This window comes from Rhododendron vialii, chromosome 10a (assembly GCF_030253575.1).
Source record: "Rhododendron vialii isolate Sample 1 chromosome 10a, ASM3025357v1".
NCBI classification, from domain to species: Eukaryota; Viridiplantae; Streptophyta; class Magnoliopsida; order Ericales; family Ericaceae; genus Rhododendron; species Rhododendron vialii.
Window position 1 is genome coordinate 281924 of NC_080566.1, and position 21033 is coordinate 302956.

At 37.8% G+C, this 21033-nt stretch overlaps 1 protein-coding gene and 1 non-coding gene across 2 annotated transcripts; one reads left to right on the forward strand and one right to left on the reverse strand.

Annotated features, from left to right (window-relative positions):
• Nucleotides 1-422: 422 nt before the first annotated feature.
• On the reverse strand, nt 423-495 carry TRNAK-CUU (transfer RNA lysine (anticodon CUU)). Its single transcript has one exon. It is a non-coding gene; the product is annotated as a tRNA-Lys (tRNA).
• An 8233-nt stretch (nt 496-8728) lies between these two features.
• LOC131304212 (uncharacterized) lies at nt 8729-9859 on the forward strand. The gene has a single exon (XM_058331361.1). It carries the CDS (start codon nt 8885-8887, stop codon nt 9464-9466), a length of 582 nt encoding a protein of 193 aa, XP_058187344.1. The 5' UTR covers nt 8729-8884; the 3' UTR covers nt 9467-9859.
• The last annotated feature ends 11174 nt before the right edge of the window (nt 9860-21033 follow it).

Below are 21033 nucleotides of genomic sequence, written 5' to 3' on the forward strand. Positions count from 1 at the left end.
ATTCACTTTTACATAGTTTTGCTTTTTCTCAGAGCTAACATTTTCCAAATTATAGTTCATGGAAATGTTTCAGAATCTCCTGCTTTTAAGCAAGGCTACCAGTTTGATGCTCGTGTAGAGGCAATAAATAAACTGAGCCAAATCACCACTGCACATTTGAATGTGAATAGCAAGAGATTATAGAGTTTCAACTAACAGATTATGGTGGTATATAATGAACTTCAAAATTCAAAGCATGAAAAAGATGAAAGAAGGAAAAAGAAGAAAAGAGAGTAGAGTGTTTAAAAGTAGCTAATGGGCAAAAATCAATTAGGTTATATTTAAATTACGATACATCAAGTATAGAAGGTGGCTACATAAACTAAACTGACACAAAGTTGAATGAGGTTATGTTTAAACTCCAAAAATACAAAATTTAAGAACGCCCACCGTGGGGCTCGAACCCACGACCACAAGGTTAAGAGCCTTGCGCTCTACCAACTGAGCTAGACGGGCTTCTTGCTTAGTCAATGGTTTTTAAAAATAATAAAACAATGAATTCGAGAAACTGTTAGCTACTCCAGTATATACTGGAAACGTTTGGGTACGGTAGTTTGCAGTTCAACAGAGCAAAGGTTCAGAACTCATTTTACACGTACCATGCACTACTTTAGCTGTTTTTTTCATAGCTTCCAACAGGTTCAACATCTGAGTTGTAGGCAAGGGCGGAACCAGGAATTTATTTCGTCTTGGGCTAACCAAAATTTATATATGTAAACCAAAAAGAAGGCAAACTCGTATATAAATATATAAATGTTTTAAAATAAACAAAACAAAAGTACAAAAGAGTTTTTCCTCCTTTTTTATTTTGTCGTTCCTTTAGAGCACGTACACTAGAGTAGCAAAAATAAAATATTAGCTATTATACCCACCTAAAACCGAGAAAATCCACCTGCAACAATTAGATAAAAGCTTAGGTAAAATACATTCGCTACAATACTTCGGTATATATACTGAACGACTGTTCATTAACAATTTCTTTTATATTATTTTTTCACTTCTCTCTCTTGATTTCTCTTATATTATTAAACAGTCTCAAAAAAATTAAGTGCTCCAATTTTTCATTCGTTCGAATATGTTCAAGAGCTTATTTTTCTGATTATATTATTCTAAATGGTTATAATTAATTTTAACCATATTTTTAAATATATAAATTATCTAAAAAATTAAGTACTCCATTTTTCAATCTGTTTGAATCAGTGCGAAGATCTTATTTTTTTGATCATATTGTTCTAAAAAGTCATAATTAATATTTTCATCTAGAACTCTCATAATGAAGTATCTACCCTATAGGATCTCAAATAAAGAGTAGAAACTTGATTACAAGAGCTCTAGAGACAAAAATTAATTATGACAATTTATAATAAAATGATCAAACAAATAAGATTTTCACGCTGTTTAAACGGATTGTGGATTGAGCTAGGCTGAATGGGAGGATGGTGGGTTGGGCTAAATTCATTTGGACCGAAACTTTATACATAATTTTTTTTTTTTTTTTAATTCTTAGGAATTGCACCTAGGCTATAGCCTAGTGCAGCCTAAGTGTACTTCCGCCATTGGTTGTAGGCCATTGATCCACTCCAAAAATTAAATAAAGCTAGATAGGGTCATTGGAGCCTGGAGGAGGTGGTCTCATAATCACTTGGGATGGTAGTTTCATAGACAAAATGCATCTCGTTATCATCCACGGTGGAGAGATTCACAGGAATATATCTCATGACCAGAGTCATTCATCTCAACAACTTTAGGGAAAAAAAATCATCCACAACAATCAATACAAAATCAATATGTCAATGCTGATTGTAAGCTTTCCTTGCTTGGATGACCTATATATCATTAAAAAGCAAACATAAGTGACGGAATTTTTTCTCATTTGGGAATGTTTTCCATATATGTTATAAAGATCTAGCTAGAACTGCACACACACTGACACACGTAATTGTGGTTTTGATTATCTTGATACATTATAATATAGTCTCCCTGCTTTAAGCCATGGGTACTCACAAGTTCGCCTACCTACAACAATTCAACAAATGTCATTCAAGGTGGGAATGAAGTGCAATTAAGCCGAGGAAGAAAGCTTAGAGCATCCACAATGTAATAATCAAAATCAAAAGGTTGCTAAAGTTAGCAATAATTGCTCAAAAAAGTACTCACATTGTAATAACCAAACTTAGCAACCTCTTAGTGTAACGACCCGGATTTTTGTCCTATTTTTTTTTAATACAAATTTGAAATGTTAAAACTAATTCAATAATTAGTTAGATTTATTAATTAAATTTCATTATTATGTGTATATTTGATATTACAAAAAAAAAAATCGTATTCGAAACATATTATACTTCCCTTATACTTCGTATCTAAACGCAAATTAGAATTCTATTGAAACTATATCTCTCTCTCCTCCCGAATTCCACCACCTCTATACTTCTCCTCTATAAATACCTCTCTCCTCTCTCACAATACAACACTCCTAGTCCTCTACAAAAACAAAAAAAAACAAGAAAAGATGGATCACACCCTTTCGATTTTCGTCCATATCACGTCCCTCTATTCACGGCCTGTTTCCTCGGACCCGGGGACCCTGCCGAGCGGCACCCCTACCAAGCGGGTGCCGAGCGGCCAATCCGGTCGTTCATCTCGGAATCGATGGCCCAGATCGAAACATCTTTTTCCTTTTCCTTTTTTTTTTTTAAATCCGTTCGGTACCTTTACATCTGGACCGTCCAAAACACTTTTGGGCGGCCGAGATGTGCTCAGCACCCTTGCCAAGCACCCCTGCTTGGCAGAGTCTCCAGGTCCCTGTTTCCTCCTAGTTGCTGTCTTTTAGGCCTAAGTTTCTTCACGAAAGTTATAGAGGGCGTTGAGAGCTTCGATTTCGACCCAAGAATCGCCCAAAACGGTCAAGAATTGATAGAGTTATCGCCATTCAAAGTTAGGTAAAATTCTCGGATTCTAATTTCCAGGCAGATTTAGCGATCCTTCTAAACTTCAATTTTTCTACTACTTATAGTGGTTTTCGGGCTTAGACTTCTTCATGAAAGTCGTAGAGCGTTTCAAGATCTTTGCGAGAGACACAAGAATCATCCAAAACGGCAGATGTTTGGTCAAGTTATTCCAGCTTTAAGTTGCTGCTAGAATATCAATCTTTCGTCACTAAACGAAAATCCACCGGACTCCACCGAATCGCCTTGTTCGGATTAAAAGTATTATAATCCATATCCTACCTTCTCCTAAGTATAATAAGTGTTTATATATTGTTGTTTAACGTTTCGGAGTAGGAGAAATCAATCCCAACGTTGCACAATATCTCACGGTATTTTCCTATTTTTGTTTCGAACTGTTACTGTTCATGTGTAGCTTTTTTTTTTTTTTTTGGAAAAGAAGATGCTGATATTACACTTATCCCCTTGGGTTTTCTGAGTTTATGATTTCAGCCCAGATGTATTAATAACATATTAACCTTAATTCCTGTGTTTCTTACTCTAGAATTTCGGACTATAACAAGTTTTGTCCTTTTGTTATTATAATGCGAGGAAATCATGTTTAGTTTTGTTAATAACATTAACAAGTTAAGTTAAGTCACTTGTTTAATAAAAATTGCTTGCACAAGTAGTAATGTATGGGCATCGGCCTAGTCATAAAATATTAAGGAATTATTTACTTGCACACTATCAATTGTCATGCTTGCTTTCACATAGAAACATATCATGTTTATTGATTACGTTATTATGGATTCTTGATTGTTGTATTTGTTGGATCAGAACTTGGTTCGCTTGGTGGTTTCAAATGAGAATTTTGCAGACGTTGTAATTGTTAATGAAAAAGGAAAAAAAGGAAAAACAAATGAAGGTTGTGGGCTTAGCAGGACCTCAGGGGTAGCCTGACAGGACCCCGTATCGATCGGGGGTAGCCTGGTAGGACCTTGAGGGTAGCCTGAAAGACCCGGTGTTGCTAGGGTGGCCAAGCAGGACCTCAGGTATTGAGGACAGCCTAGCAGGACCTTGAGGGCAGCCTGATGGACCTGAATTGAGTGGATAGTCTACTAATACCTCGTGATATTGAAGGTAACAGGACATTTAAAATAGAGCTGTGCTACGTGCACAGCAGCCCTTTTCTCCCGCCCCGAGTCACGGCTAAATTCTGAAGTGATTTTTGGGTGTTTTGTTAATGCCTCTAACTATATCGAACGAAGCTCATTTTTCATAGAGACCTTAAATGACATATTTTGAACAAAATGAGCGGCTCCGATCATCTTTGTGCGACTCGGGGCGGGAGAAAAGGGCTGTTGTGCACAGTTTGCTGTGCACGAATCATTTCTGTTTAAAATATGAGTTCGTAAGACGATGGATACTATGGTGTAGGTATAATTATAAAATGTGAGATTCAAAAGAAGGTAATTTAAAGGCTTGCTAATAGATTTACTTATTTAATGCTGGTCGTTCTATTATTTCCATATGAATTGTGATAAGACGACTTAGCTGTAAAGTAAGGGGTTGGTAGGGTTAGGATTATTCTATTGAGTGAATTATCACTCACGGATACGTTTGTATCCTGGTAAATCGGTTGCTTCGGCGATCAATTTGCCAGAGTATACAGGATTCAATGGTGGAGCAGTTTGACACAGGAAGAATACTAGGGGCGGAGACCGAGTATGCTTGGGATCTGTATCAGGACTAGAGTCGCTTTGAAGTTATTTCAATAAATTGCCAGATTTTATTAAGGTTAAATAATTTTTTTTTTTTAGTCAGTATCTTCCATAAGAAATCGGCTCAATGCTTGTCAGACCAATATTTACCTTTGAATAAAAGTTTTGTATTTTCAATTTGAGTTAAAATAAAGAAATCCCTATGTTGATACTTCCGTGTTTATTTGGTTGACTAAAGAAATCTTTTTCGAAAAATAATAATTTATGCTGTCGATATTCGTTTAAAATATCGGGCGTTACACTTAGCAACTCATCAAATTTTGGCCTTTGAATAATCAAAACTAGCAACCTTTTTGCCAATAATCAAATTTAATGGTCCCCACATTTCTCACTTAAGTACAACCATCATTACGTAAAAACCTTCTCTCTCAACAATGTTTCCAGAAAAATATTTTTAAAAACTGTTTTTTTCAGAAACTTTTAAAAAAACAGTATTTACAAAAAAAAAAATTATAAGTGTTTTTACACAAAAAATAATATATTTTTTAATAAAAAAACGGATTCTAACAGTTTTTTTCTTTTTGAAAAAAACTATTTTCAATTTTTTTTTCACTAAACTATTTTCTTAAAAAAAAACTATTATTTTTTTTTCAAAAAGAGTATTCAAATTATTGTCAAAAAATAGTTTTTAGAATTTTGTAGTTTAAAAAGGTGATGTGTCAAGTTTTGGTTATCCAATTTTGATTATTACATTGTGGACCTCTACATTGCTAACCTTAGCAATGTCTTAAATGGATAATCAAAAGATGATATGGCAACTTTTGGTTATCCAATTTTGATTATTACATTGCGGATGCTCTTAGAAATGGTCAAGAAGGGGAGTAAAAGGGGGCAAGTTATGAAAATCTCACCACTAAATAGTTCATACTTGGACTTATTCAAGAGGACTATCTGTAGACACCCCATTCTAGACTGTCCAGATAGCGTTATTTATCGATCTTTTATTTTTCCAATGATGATCTTAGTCGAAAACAGTTTAAGGACAAATGTGTGGTTGAGCTTTGAGCGTTCCGAACCTCTCTCAAAAACCCTTTTCAAACCCTTCAAACCAGAGCCAAACAGCCCCAGCAAAACCCAATTGGCATACGCCAGTGTCCTGAAGGCGTATGCCAGTTATCTGCCACGTGTCAGTCATCGACCAGTGGCCCATCTTTTACTGGCGCACGCCAGTTAATAGTGGCGCACGCCAGTCAAATCCAGTCAAATCAACTTTATTCAGCCACTTGGGCGGGACTTTTTTGCCACCCTGACGTCGGCTACAGCGTCCCTGATGATTTTATCGGCCAGGCCCGCTCCCCCTCTCTCCTACACCCCCCATCAACTAGTCCCATGCATTTAATGCATGGGAAGGCTCCAACCTTGCCCCAAGACAGCCAAACAGGCCCTAGCACCAGACTGATCTCAGTCTCTCTCCCCTATAAATACCCCCCTTGCATTCATTTGCAAGGGGTTGGCCTCATTAAGAAGAAAAAAGCTCTCTTCTTCCTCCTTTCTTGCTCTCCATCTCTTTTTCTCCCATTGAAAGAGAAAGAAAAACAGCCCACTTCCACACACCCTACTGACATCCAGTCACCATCTAGGCTTCTATCTCCAAGCTTTAAGTTCAACACTACCTTCACTCCTCAAACAAAAAGGTATACCACCTTTGTGTCCCTTTCTGTTTTTGGGCCCCTGAGAGGAACCAGTGAGGCCCAGGCTGGTAAGTAATACTAGTCCTGGCCTCAAACTGGCAAAATACGACAAACGTATGAGGTGATACATGGCGCACGCCAGTAACCATATGCCGTACGCCAGTCATGGTAGAACGAGCACTACTGGCGTGGGGATCATGGATCACCATTTCTGTCATTTTATCTTCCTGTCAATCACCCTTGCATGCTAAATAACCAGTTTACCGCTTTCTGTATATTTAGAACTGTTTAGATGTAGTAGTCAATACTCACTTCTTATCTGCTTAAAAGGCCTCTGGGATCCTTCTGGTCATGTTCCAGAGCCCAGATGATGCAAAAGCCAAGCACTGGATTAGAGTCAAACGTGCGTACGGCAGTCCATGACTGGCGTACGGCAGTTAAAGCTAGGATCCAGTGGCTGGCCCTTGCATCTTAGTTCAGTCTTGGCCTCCTTCCTGTCCCCACTCTGTTTAGGGGGTCTCTTGTCTATTTTCATGGCTTCAAGCCATCTCATCTGTCTGTAAATATATATACCCTGCTTATTTAACTGCATGGTCTGTCCTGGGTGTGCGCTGGTCCTTTTCCAGAGCCCAGAGGGTTGCAAACAAGGACTGTGAAACTAGATGAGTGGAGTACGCCAGTCTTATTGTGGCGTGCGCAAGTCAAATCAACATGCAGTGGCTCGGCCAGTGCATGCTGGTAGAACTTGCTCACGCCCCTGCGGGGCAGCGTACTGCAACTTGTCCAGTTTGCTCAGTGTTTGTTCTCAATCTATATTTAGCATTGCAATCAAGCCATTCGTAAACATTTCGTCACATAATTGCAACTTGTTACAGTGCTTTAATCCCCATTATCTGTTTCCCCGCTCTAACTGGCTAAAAAATGATCAAACGAGAGAAAAATGCAAATGTTTTATAAAATGCCCGAGTAGAGACCGATCTCCGGATTGGGCGAGAGGGGTGCCATAAAACCCTTCCCCTCTCGTAATCTGGCTTCCGAACCTCAGATATCGAAGGTGACGACGGTCCAGTCTACAAGCCTTTTCAAAGATCAAACAAACGTGGCAAACGTTTTCGAGTTCGGTTCCTTGGGTGCTCTCACCGCTAAAACTCGAGTGGCGACTCTGAATCGAGGCGTTTCGCCGCGCTTTTCCAAACACAAAGGGGGCCGCGCCCGATTTCACAAATGGAATTTCCGGGGGCGCGTGCCCACACTATCACATTTAGGATATTATAAAGATGGACCAGCAAATTCAAAAGGAGGATTGTCTACTTATCACCCATATATCTTTTCACACGTTGGCATGTCAGAACTTAGAAGTTAAGAAAGAATCCATTCATAAGAAGATATTCAAATGTGTTTTTTACTGCAGTAGGTAATTTATAACACCTTTTTCACAGGCGAGAGCATCACACAATAAAAAACAGTGGAGTAGCCGGAAATATGCAACATTGAGGGCATTGTGAAATGCCAAATCCATAAAATAGTTTCAAAGTAGATGTGTGAACTTTTTACAAGATTCATATTTTTTAAGATTCATATTGAAAGATATAAGCAATTTAAATTCATATAATTAACATCATAATTTGTAAGGTTAATTTTGAAAATCTAAAGCAAAAATTTTGACTACTTAAATTGGGACGGAGGGAGTAGTAAACAAAACTAGGTCATGTTCGAAAAATAAAGGCATGAGGTGAGCAAATGGTAAGTCATATATGTGCCTATATATTAAGGTGATGATGTCAAATATTAAGGTGATGATGTCAAAATCTTGATCATCGCTCAATGCTCATAGTTTAAAAAAAAAAAAAAAAACAAAGATGCTTCGATGATGCCAAAATCTTGTAAGGGCTGGTGTAAGTTGTAACATCTTAAAATATGGAAAGTGTGGCTCGTCATGGGAAACCATTTTCTTAACTTATTTTCGAAATGGAGAGAACTTTATTCAAACTTAAATCACATAATTTGAGTACAAGTGTGGGAATGCGAGCACAAAGCGTCTTTTACTGACATCTCAAATTACTTAAAGTCGTGAGAGGGAGGACTTAGAGCTCGATTGCAGTACGAGAAATGAGAGTGGAAATGTAGAATATTTTAATTAGTTACAGTATGTGACTAAGATCGAAACTTGAGATTTAACCAGCCCATAATTTCCAGACCCCAAACTAACCTGACCCTTGCTTGTTAGTTGTTACTACTTGTTAGTTGAATTTGGGCATATGCTTCGAGTTCCAGACAACCCAACCCAAAACATCTCTCGGCCCAGTGAACCAAGTTGCTTCAGAAGACCAAGCCCGTCATAAACAGCGAAGACAATCACTTATCACTGACTCGAAATCAATGCCCTTTTCGTTTCCTGAATGGTTGGTTTCACTTTCTTCACTTAGAACACTCCCCCCAAAACCCTACAAATTTTAGAGGAGGAGAGTCGAAGATAGAAGAAGAAGAAGAAGAATTAGTCGATGTAATGGCAGAATTAAAGAACGAAGACGAAGAAGTACAGCAGCAGCAGCAGCAGCAACAACAACATGATGCACACGGAATCCCTCCGAAGCGAAAAACGGAACTCACCTTCGTAGACGAACAAGACATTGACGATAACGGGAAAAAGCAGAGATCGGAAAACTCCTCTGCTGACAAAAACTGTTCTGAGACCAAGATCGATGAGGAAGACGACGACGAAGAAGAGGACTACGAACAAGAAGACGACGAGGACGAAGATGAGGACGATGAGGATGAGGATGAAGACTTCGACGAGGAGCATTCGAACGGGGAAGTAGTAGAGATTGATCGTAAGGGCAAAGGTATTTTGACAGAAGACAAGAAGGGGAAAGGGAAATTGATTCAAGAGTCTGACGATGATGATTCGAGTGACGACGACGGTGGTGGTGGTGGTGAATCTGACGGAAACAGCAGCGATCTCTCTGAAGATCCCCTTGCAGAGGTCGATTTGGACAACATTCTTCCCTCCAGGACACGCCGCCGCAGCACCGCTTATCACCCCGGAGTTTGCCTTTCCAAGGATCCCCGCAAAAATGCTGATGCTTAATTCAAGGAGGTTAGTACAAACTAAGCGGTAACTTGTATTTTCATGCTGAGGTAACTTTAGTTTGGTAGATTCTGCGAATTGCTTGCTTGTTATGGGTATCAGCCAATGTGGTGGTTTCATATGCAATGCAGATTGGGCATTTTGACAATTTCGTTTAGTGAGTTTCCCTTATGCGAGGGAAGTTTCTGTTTCATCCAATGTCCCCTTCTTCATATGCTTAAATTTGGCTTTCAGCCTGTTCTTTAGTTAGTTTTGGACTAAGCAATTTGGTTGTTTTTATCAACTGTGGTAGTCACTCTGAAGACAGTATGATGATGGGTGGAAGGAAGTGTTGTCAACAACACGTGACATTGTTATTTAGTAAGAGGAATTCTGATTCAATGTTCATCCAAACTACTTGTTTAGATGTTTTGAGATTAGTCGTTTCTGTTTGATTTTGGGGTCCTTATTGTGCAACCTTAGTTGTATTTGGTTAGCACATAGTAATTTCTGCAACTTGCACCGAAGATTGATTTGTAGATTCTAGATTCTATTGAAAAAATTTCCGAGATGTTTCTCTGGTCTGACTTCTAAAATCCTATATATATCACCTATCCATGACACTTCTTTCCGGAACAAATCATGATTCCTTCAGTTGCAAGCAGAAAGAGCTGCACACTCCTAAATCATGATTATTTGTTCTGTCCACCATGGATCTTCTTCTCAGTTTTTTTATCTTATTGATGGCGTGAGTGAGGAAGGGTTCTCAGCCACCCTTGGGCCTCTCAACTTGTATTGTAGTATTTCAGCCCTCAGATTGCAAAGTTAGCAACCAGGAAGGAATGCCCGTTCTGGGTACCCCCATTTCGGGGTACCCCTTTAGAGAAGCAATCCTAGTGGGAGCAACTCAACTGATCTGGTCCGGGGATCTGTCAAGAAGTTGTTTTTTTAATCTCAAAACACTCAACTATTATACCAAGTGTATAACCACTTGTTTAGTAGCGGTTTGAAGATTAAATGACCTCAATTGAGGATATTATAACTCGTCAAAAGGCATTGACGACTTTTTATTTCTATTTTTTCAACAAAATTGACACCTTTTTGGCATTCTGGAAAACGTAATTCACATTTCCTAACAAAGGTGTTGCTACTCTTTCTGGGTAGCCATCTTCTTGAACATGTGGTTGACACATACTACTGGAGGCGTCAACACTCTTTTTGCTGATTTATGAAATCCACACTCTCAAAGGGTGTTGGCACTTTGCCTTGAAAAAGAGCCTTGTCAAACTCTAACACGTCCACTCAATTCAGAATGGAAAAATTGCTTCTATTAAGTGTCATCAAGCTTTAAATCAACATCTAAAAAGTTCTTTCAATGCATCATAAAATTTAGCATTATTCAGTCGTACAATATAAACGATTAAAAGTTTCAACATGAAGGGGAATATTGACCTTCGTGTGGAGGATTTCATGAAAAAACTTGTTAATATCCTCGTAAAAACTTGTTGATTGTGGGGAAGCTTGACCTCATTTCTCATGCTATTGGCCTGTTTTTTGGGGCATATTCTACGATGCAGTCTCCTTGAGATACTTTGCCTTAATGCAAGTTCGGATACCTGAGACTTCAGCTTTGGTGGCAAAAGTTTTTACTTAAGCTGATGGGGATTGATCCACAATGCTATGGTGCCCCTTTCTACATTAGTTTGGTCAAGCAGGCACAATATATTTGTTGTGACAAACGATTTATTGTTTTTTTCCCCCTTTGTTTGGGTTTATCACTTTATCTACTTAAGTGATTCATGAAGTCATTCTTTGTTTCGTGAAACTTTTAACTGCTTGACGCCTTGACCATGGGTTACCTGTTACTGTTAAGATTTGTTTTATCAAAGCAGGGTCACTCTATCTTAAGAGGTCAACTTTCATTACATGCCTGAAGTTTGTCCCTTCAAAACCCCTTGCCCTACTATGAGCCAATGCAGTCCTACTTTCCATCATTTTCTTGCTGCTCCGGCACCTTCGTGAATTCATGGCCCTTCATAAGTCTAATTATATTGAATGTTTGCCATAAATAAAGGATGGTTATTTGCATTACGTTCAGTTCACCACTTCATGTATCTGGCACACTTTGCATTGTTATTTGATTCCATTCAAACCAACTTTAATCTTTACTACCACCAATGGTGGCCCTTGCTTATGCTGTCGGCCTGTGGCTTAATTCTGTGAACCCAATCCAACTCAAGCTCAAGCGGACCAAATCAACACATCTCGAACCTGGCCACTGGTTTCTCTTTGGAAGCTTTAGTCTGACTATTAGAGAGAAGTTGTTTCCATCCTTACATGAAGCCATAAGTCGTTTGATGTTCGGTTTCATCCCCTTTTTCCCTGGCAGTAGTTGGTCTAGAGTCATATGTATGGGCCATGGGTTTGTCTTGATCTCATCTGATTCTGTAATAGCCTTGTGACTGTGGGGACAATATCAATGGTGGATCTGGGCCCACTAATAATTATTGAGTGAGGCCCACTTTCAGCCTGCATAAAGTCGAAATCCATTTTCCTGGGATTACTCAAGGCCTAATTAGGCCGGCAGCCGGCGACTTGATGCTCTCTAGGGGTGAGCAAAATAACCATGAAACCGTGAATCCAGTCCAAACCAATCCAAACCGAATAATTTGGTTTGGTTTTTTAATGATGTGGTTAGGTCTTGGTTTAAAAAAAATAAAAACCGTGTTAAATGGTTTGGTTTATGAATTTACGTTAATGGTTCTGGTTCCAAACCAATCCGAACCGTGTGATAGACACACACACATATAGTATATAATCTGTTTAGATATACTTAATTTCCTTATCTAATACTCTATTCCACCACCCTATTCTTTTCTTTCACTTTCAATATTAATTTCCTAAACTTCCTATTCCTACAATTTCATTACGCTAAACATACATGGTTTGGGCTTAGTAAAGTGATTTCCTACTCATTTATCTCGGTAACTTACTTTCTAATGTATTCTATTCTTATTTAGTTGATTGATGTTAGTGAGATTTGATGATTTTAATATATTAATTTCAATATAACTTTTAGTTTAAGTTATCTATGCAATTTTAAGTACTTAAAATAGTTTATAGTAATGATATTTCAATTTTAAACGAACCGTGGTTTAAAACCGAAACCAAACCGCCTTTGAATGGTTTGGATTGATTTGGTTTTATAAATTTTATGGATTGATTTGGTTCTCTAAATTCATAATCCGTAAATAGTGATTTGGTTATTGGATTACTATAAAATCAGACCAATCCGATCCATGCTCACCCCTAATGCTCTCCACGTCCACAAAAAAGTCTCATGCTGCCGTCGGCTACTTTGCGTACACTTCCTTTCCTCCTCTTCCTTTTTTAGGAGTATTTTTTATAAGTAAATAATTATATTAAAAAAAAAGCATTAAGAAAATGCTGCCCGTAGGCAAAAAAATGGGTCAAAGACAAAAAGGCCCTATACATTACCATGTGAGGTAAACCACTCAAACCAGTCTACAAAATTGATCAAGAGATGGACTACATTCTTCTTCATCCCAGCTATACAAACTACTAAGTACAAAACTTTTAGTTTTAAATAAAAGTTTTTCTTAAATTTCAAAGCATTTCAAATTCCTCTCACTCTAGATATTCTACATTAAACAAAGTGGAATCATGTCCTAAACTCGCTTCCTTCCTTTAGCACCCCTTCAAGTTATTAAAAAGTTCCATAACGCTCCTCGAAATAGCCCATTGTAAAGCGAACCAACACAACACAACCGACAAAAGATCTCAAGCCATCGGACAATGGATTAAGAGATGCATCCCTTATGAACATACCATACCAATTAACAATAATTCTCCACCTTCGGATCAAATTATCAATGGTAAGAATCTTCTCTTGCGCTGCACACCAAACAAAAATACTTAATTTTAATGATGTCTGTCGTTTTTCAAATCGCTTGTCAAGGAAGAACAGAGTTACCACTCCTAAATAAACCTTGATTATAAAACTTCACTTGAAAAAAATCCTGATTTTGACAGATTCCTGCGCATCTCGTCTCCCCCTTCTCCTATCCCATGCATGACATACACTCTAGACAACAAGGTCAACAACTCTTCCTCCTCCCCATCGTGAACATGCCTTCTCAACCGGATGTCCCAAAATGTTGCCCCATCATAAAGTAGAAGATAATCTAATTTGCATCTCTATCACAAGCCAAAAGATCAATATTTGGAAAAGCCTTCCGCAAGCGATTAACTAGTTATGTTACATCTTGCTTTTTGAACAAGTTATAACATCTCTCTCTTCCTAATACAACGTTGTAATGTAAAGTGATTGCGTCATACTTTTAGTTTTTAAACCAAAGGAACACACCACTTGTTTTGTTTCCTTGGAATAACGAACTTCAATTGATCGTCCAACTGAACTCGCAACAACGTGGACCATTGGAAACATGTGTGTGAGTGTATAATGGGGCTAGCCATCTGATCATATGTGGTCCAATACAACAGTATACTTCCTTATTTATGAATCCTGATCAAAGGTTTCATTCAGCTAGCAATTCGGGGACAACACATATATACCATACGGATGTCTCTGGCTTTTAGGACCACAACACAAACCATGCGCTCTAAAAATTGGCGCATGCAAAATCTTGGATGTCTTGTGGTGTGGGGGTGGGTACCAAAGGCAAAGGTGCGTGCACCCTTTGCATCTAAATTATTACTATGTTACATATGTCCCCAATTTGAACAGCATCTTATAGCTATTGGTTCTCAAAATTAATAGACGTACGGCTTCTTACTTGTCATGTAATTAATGTACTTAATTGTGTATAATTAAGGAGTTGTTAATTCAATTACGTTAGTTAATTAAGCCGCTATGACCTTTTTTACTTAGTATTAATAATAATTGACATGGTTGCAATTCTACCAAATGATGGAAGAGGGCAGATGGGAGATGGAGATGATAATGAGTCAAGGAGCTAGTCGACTCTTAAGTAGCCCTCCTTTAAATAAAAGCCCAGTAGTAGTATTAATTTGTACTCCATTTTGGGCGGCCTTAAATTACGTGCGTACGTTATCAATGATGTTCCTTCTTCTAGTTGTTAGTAGAATTTTGGTAGTGAGGGGCTATGAATGATAATGATAATAATACTACTAATGTAGTACTACTTCCTTTTAGGCCTAACCACTCTGCTCCCTTTACATTGCAAAAATTATAAATTACTACATTAATTAATCCTTTTGTTTTGATTAATTCGTGCTCCAATCATCGTCATCACTGATTACGTATCTATCTTCCTAGTTGATTAATTTGTGCAGATACTATCTATTTGTCTAATGCATGCCAGGACAAATTTTGCCAGCTTACAAAACCCCTCCAGTTTTGGGGACCCGGAGGTGCAGTAGTGCACCTTCCGCACTGCAGGTGTAGTGTGGCCAATCCGGCCATCCATCTCGGCAATGGACGGCTATGATCTTCATCCAAACAATAGATGGGTAGGATTTGTAGAAGCTCGGATTATATCCAACCATTTATTGTTAAGATCAATGGCCCGTGTACGCCCTACATGGTGCTTTGCAGGGCCTTGCACTACAGGATTTCCCAATCCCCAAAGGAAACTCTCTTTTGTCTAATCAACAAAATGCCTTCCTTCATATTATAGCACACGTTATATTGTTCTCTCATTCTTAAACAAAGTGATTGCCAATGCCTGTTATTTTAACTCATCTTTTTATCAACTTCCTTGTATTCATCCAATATGCAAATGCTCTTCCTTTCTTCTTATTGATATTTATATAAATACTCAGCTGAAGATTGATTTTTTTAAGTTTATTTGTTGAAAACTACACCAACTAGGCTTGTACCTTTTTCACTTTTCTTTACTATCGAAGATATCTTTATTTAACAAGCACACAAAGAGGATCACTTAGTGTGATATGATTCATTTTTCCTTTACCCTATGTATACTCTTTACGGCTGTTTTAGTTCTTAATTTATCAAGAAAAGAAAAGGAGAGGAATTTTGTGACATCATATCCCTCTCTTCATGTAGCTATATAGCTTGCGTACAGAAGTCTCATATTCTAGTTTGATCCCGGGGATCCAATCCAAGCGTCAAAATGGACTTTGTTCTTAGCTTGATAAACCTCAGGCTGTCTCTAGAGAGAGAGAGTATGGTTGTCAGCGCCCGATATAAGCAGCGCTGATAACAGTGGGGGTAGTATCGGTAGGAGATTTTTAATTAGAGCTGAGTTGTCAATGGTCCACCACCAAGGGTGGTGGCCGAGTTGGCAAGGGTGTGAGGTGAAATTTCCTCCCTCTTTATGTGGTTGCAAGTTCAAATTCGCATATGGTAGTAATTTTTGTGAAATGGATGCCGATTGAGACGACACCCGAATGCAGCTCGTGTCCTAATGGGGCTGTGGTTTGGTGATGGGTTGTTTCGGCCAGTTCAGTGGCTACCTCTTAAGAGTATTTTTCATAATTGGTTGAAAACCCTAATGATCACACCCAAGGGACTCGTTATGCCGACTTCCTCTCCCCACCATTCTATATGGAAAAAAGAGAGAGTCAAAGAGGAGTTAATCGCCCATGTTGCATTCAGGCAATTGCATATATATAAAATTTCGTCAAAATACAATGTAATTTTTACCCCATCAAAGCAAGGATGGCTACTAATGTTGCCATTGCGCTTATTTAAGTTATTGCAACTTACTGTTTTACTTTAGATTATTTGATCCCATAATGTTGAATAGTTCAGCAATAAATGTTTATCTACCTATCGACATAAATGTAGAAAGAGTGAGTGTGTATGATGTAGTACAATCTTGAAGAGAGTCTGAAATCCGTTTAATCACAAGGAATACATAGTGTATTAAAAAAAATCTCTAAGCTTGTTTATTAGTGTAAGAATATTTGCTAATAAAGACATTAATTAAACACTTTTCTCATTTGCCAATTCGCCAAATTAACAAAGAATTTGGGATATAAAGAGAAAACTTTCAACAGTTCTATTTACTGACAATAAACTCAAGTGGTCTTAAACTAACATCCATACAGTTTAACGTGTGAAAGATTCCTAAAAGTACCAAAAAGGAAACTAAACTTAGGTCCCAAAATTTTAGTCTTGTAGATGAAGTAAAACATATACTATAAAATGGAAGAAATTGAATCAACCTTGATTTAATACACCTATATGGCTATATTTAGACAATCTTTTCTCAAACTACAAGATCTGATGAACTGTTAACTCAAAATAATAAACTGAAAATATATTTATTTTTAAAATTCTGCCGGGGGGAGAGAGAGAGAGAGATCCGTAGTATCTCCTTCCAATGGTTTAATCCGTCCCCTGATCACACCATTTGGAATCTCACTTCTAATGGTTTCAGTTGCAAATCAGCCCATGGACTTGGACTTGGAGGCTTCCTTGCTCTTACTGCTCTAACGCTTTGTTTGGCTTGCGGTTTAGGATCGGCTCTCAACCCGTAACAACTTGTGTCTCTGCCATATTATCACCTCTCCTGCTTGTGAATGGTGCACCTCCTCTACGGAAACAGCCTGCCATGTCCTTCGCGACTGCAACCGTGCCTTGGTTATTTGGACGTCCCTTCAATTTCCTTTGATCAATGACTCTGATAATCCTTTTGATTGGATTTTGTCCAATTCAAATGTTGGGGGTTCCCATTGTTCGGGTACCCCTTGGAGTATAATCTCTCGCTTTGCAAGTTGGAACATTTGGATTGACCGTAACAAACGTCTCTTGAACCAAATTCCAACTCGATTTCACCGGAAGCAACAGTCAAGTCGATCTTGAGTAAGTCCTTGGAGTGGCTCTTCATTGTGCATTAGAAGGGTTCTAGAAAAAAGAATGATGTTGGTGTGGGTTGGGTTCCACCAAGAGAAATTTTTTTCAAACTAAACACGGATGGAGCTTTTAACTTGGCAACAGGGACAGCGTCCACGGGTGGTCTTCTTCGTGATCACTGTGGGGCTTGGCTTGGTGGTTTCCATCGGAATATGGCTGCTAATTCCAGCCTCATGGCTGAAATCTGGGCCTTGTGCGACGGCCTAGCTCTTGCGAAGGACAGAAATGTGCATAATCTGGAAATCGAAATTGATGCTTTGGGTGTTCTACAACTCCTAAACGATCGCAACACAGCATATCATCCACTTGTAATATTCTTCTTGATTGCAGGTCACTCATGGAGGAATTTAAAACAGTGTCGATCAAGCATATCTACGGTGAAACAAATTGTTATGTGGATGAATTGGCAAATGATGTCCCGATTTCGATGGAAGATTTATACATTTACCATTGTATTTCTAATTGTATTGCAAGCTTAGCTTATGCAGATTTGATTAGGGTTAAATACCCCAGGTATGTAAACTTTTACGGGGGTGTTCCACTTTTTCAAAAAGTACTTTTTTTTTCAAACGAAGGTAATTTCAAATTCAAATATAATGAAAACGAAAAATACTTTTTCAATTTTTTTCGTACCGTTAAGATCTTAATGAGATCTATCAAACAAGATTCATATTTATACAAAAATTATTTGCGTTAACACATAATTTTTAAAATTGAAATTGCCTTCTTTTTCCACACAAGTGGAACGGCCATGTAAACTTTTATAAGTCTTTTTTAACACATCGTTCATTTACCGAGAGAGAGAGAGAGAGAGAGAAAACGCATATTTTCCAATTCTGGACATGACCCAACTGCCACACACAAAAAAACCCCTAGATCTCACTCTTGGCCTAGATCAAGGGGTTCTTTTTTTTTTTGAACTGCGCCTAGATGGAGGGAGGGGTTGGTCAATTATTTATGAACAAATGTTAACCATAAAGTTAGAATCTCGGTAAGTAGTGTAGTACTACTATATTAATTTCATTTTGATCTCACACTTGGCTGCTAACCAAGTGGACCACCACTGGCCAACTGGAATCGTCCCTCAAAGAATGGACTCCCTCTCCCTCCAGGCGCAACGTAGTAGCACTAGTACTCTCTAATCTTAACCCATTTTGACTGGACGGGACAACTTAGTACTATATACTTGCTGCATAAAAAACAAACACAAGTAAAGTTTTATAGAAAATTCTAAAATCAACTCAATGGAACGACAATAGTGAATATGTGAATGTATATTAAAGGGTATCAAAAATACACAAAAATACATATTTTTTTGTCTTTTAATGTGTTTATCGTCAGCTTGGGCTGACAATAGCAAAACCGAAATTTTAATGCGACAGATTTTACTACTGTACTATTTAGGAGTATATATGCCCCCAACATGTCTTGCCACAACTAGTTATGTACTATTGGGTGTGTACCACCAGATCAGACCAGACCATATTAATCCAGTACAAGTATTCCTAAGAACAAAGATTATGGAGTAACGTGTTATGCACTCAAATGTCCCACGGTACCGTGCTGTGCACAATTGGGCTACTGTTAGGCCATATGACAGCTCAGATCTTATTTCGGCAATGAACGACCGAGATCTCATCCGGGGCGTACTTTGACTTGATTTTTTCGGCTGTTGTCTTTTAATTTTATTAGGATCAAATCTTTACATCACATCTTTCGTCAGGATTAGAAAAATCAAAAAAATATAAAAACAGATAAAAGATAAAAAAAAATACTAATAATACACTATCCGTCCATTTTTTAGAGTCCAGTATTCTATTTTGGGCTGTTCTTTAATAAGTGTCCATTTTGTAGGGTAAAAATTGGTGCATTTTCTATTTTATCTTTAAAAGTGGATTCTATTTTGAAAAGTTAAAGAGTAAAAATGTAATGATGATGTCTCTATAGAAGGTAAATAGGAAAAATAGAGGTAAAAGTTGATGTGAAATTTGTAATGGTGATATTTTTTTAATAAGGTGGAGTTACTGGACATTTAAAAAGAGACGAAAGGAGTAAAATATAGATCGAAAAACCAAAAAAATCAGACTTTTAAAAAGAATTACACCTTAAACATAAAATAAAAAAACACCCCACAACGCCAAATGGTATGTGCATTACCATGAGAGCCATAAGTTCCAAAACCGAAGATAAACTAACATAATTTATAACTGTATGGAACCTACAATTTGAGGATTTTCCACTCTTAATAAACTCTTAAGTAGGAGTAGATGATAATTGTAATTTTTATTCAAAAATCGCATTACAATCTATGTTGAAGCTAGTACGTACTCCCCCGTCCCAATTTACTTGTCATTTTTAGAGTTCATGTCATTTTTCAATTAATTATATCTTGTAATTTATAATGTTTTAGGTGATTTCGAAAACATTGAATTATAGAATAAATCGAAATCTATTAAACAAGATCTATATTGGATATAAAATTCATTACCACTTTAAATATATAATTAATTTTTTAATCCAGTTAAAATAAAACTGAGACAAGTAAATTGAGACGGACGAAGTATTAAAAATGCAGTATCAAAAAAGGGTTAAAACAATCAGAAATGATATTGGTACCGACGGGGTCGGTACCAAAATCGTAGGGACGGCCCCGCCGGGTCGTCTCCGGCCACTGGACGGCCGATCCGAGCCGTACAAAAATTCTAAAAAGAAAAAAACGAGTGGGCCTACGCGAGAATCAACGGCATCCGAGGTGTGTAAGGTGCTTGATCCGAGCACCATTTTTTCGTGTATAAATGTATATTCTTTCTTTTTAGAATTTTTGGACGGCTCGGATCAACCGTCCGGTGGCTCGAGACGGCCCGGCGCGGCCGTCCCTACGATTTCGGTACAGACCCCGTCGGTACCTGTAGCACTACTTAAAACAATTGCGCATATGTTGATTTGAATCACAAGGCAGCGACAGTACAGTCATGATATGGTTGCCTGGTTGGAAAACCACACCACCACCACGTGTTTAAATGGACTTCTGTTTGTTCTGATAACCAAGTATTCATAGTTCGACTCCCCACCCAGCCGAATTAAAGCTTAGCATACACGAGCTCACAAACAAACTATTGTACTACTACTACTCCGTAGATTTGCTTTTTGTCAAAAAGGAAAAAAAAAGAAATAGAAAAAACTGAAAGGAAGAAAGCTAGGGAGTGAATTGACGGAGGGAGTATCACTTCTCTCGCTACATCTGTGAAATTTAATATTTGTCTGATCCACAAAACGGAAACGTAAAAATAATATAATTTTTATAAAAAAAGTTGAAAAAATTTAACAATTTACTAAATCTTGAAAAGTTCTTTTAACTTATGAAAAAAATTTAAATCTTTTATTAAAAAAAAATATTATTTTATAATTCTCATTTTACGAACCAGATAAATATTATGAGACAGATAGCAGTGGAAATAACTACTACTAAAATGAAAAGAAAACGTAAGCATTTTTGCGAGTGCGGAAATGATAAGTATATACTACTATAATACAGGAATGTGATGGCCAATCTGACTGAGATGCTCTCTCTCTCTACTCGATCTTATCAACAACAACATGGCATTCCTGTAAATTAAGGCCTAAACAAATGTCAAATTCAGGGGACAGTCTCCAATCGCTGAGAGGGTAAAGACTTTCTTGGCAGATAGCTCCTCATCATCTC

Coding starts and splice junctions, on each gene's coding strand:
- LOC131304212 (XM_058331361.1), top strand. CDS start 8,885: ATGGCAGAATTAAAGAACGAAGACGAAGAAGTACAGCAGCAGCAGCAG.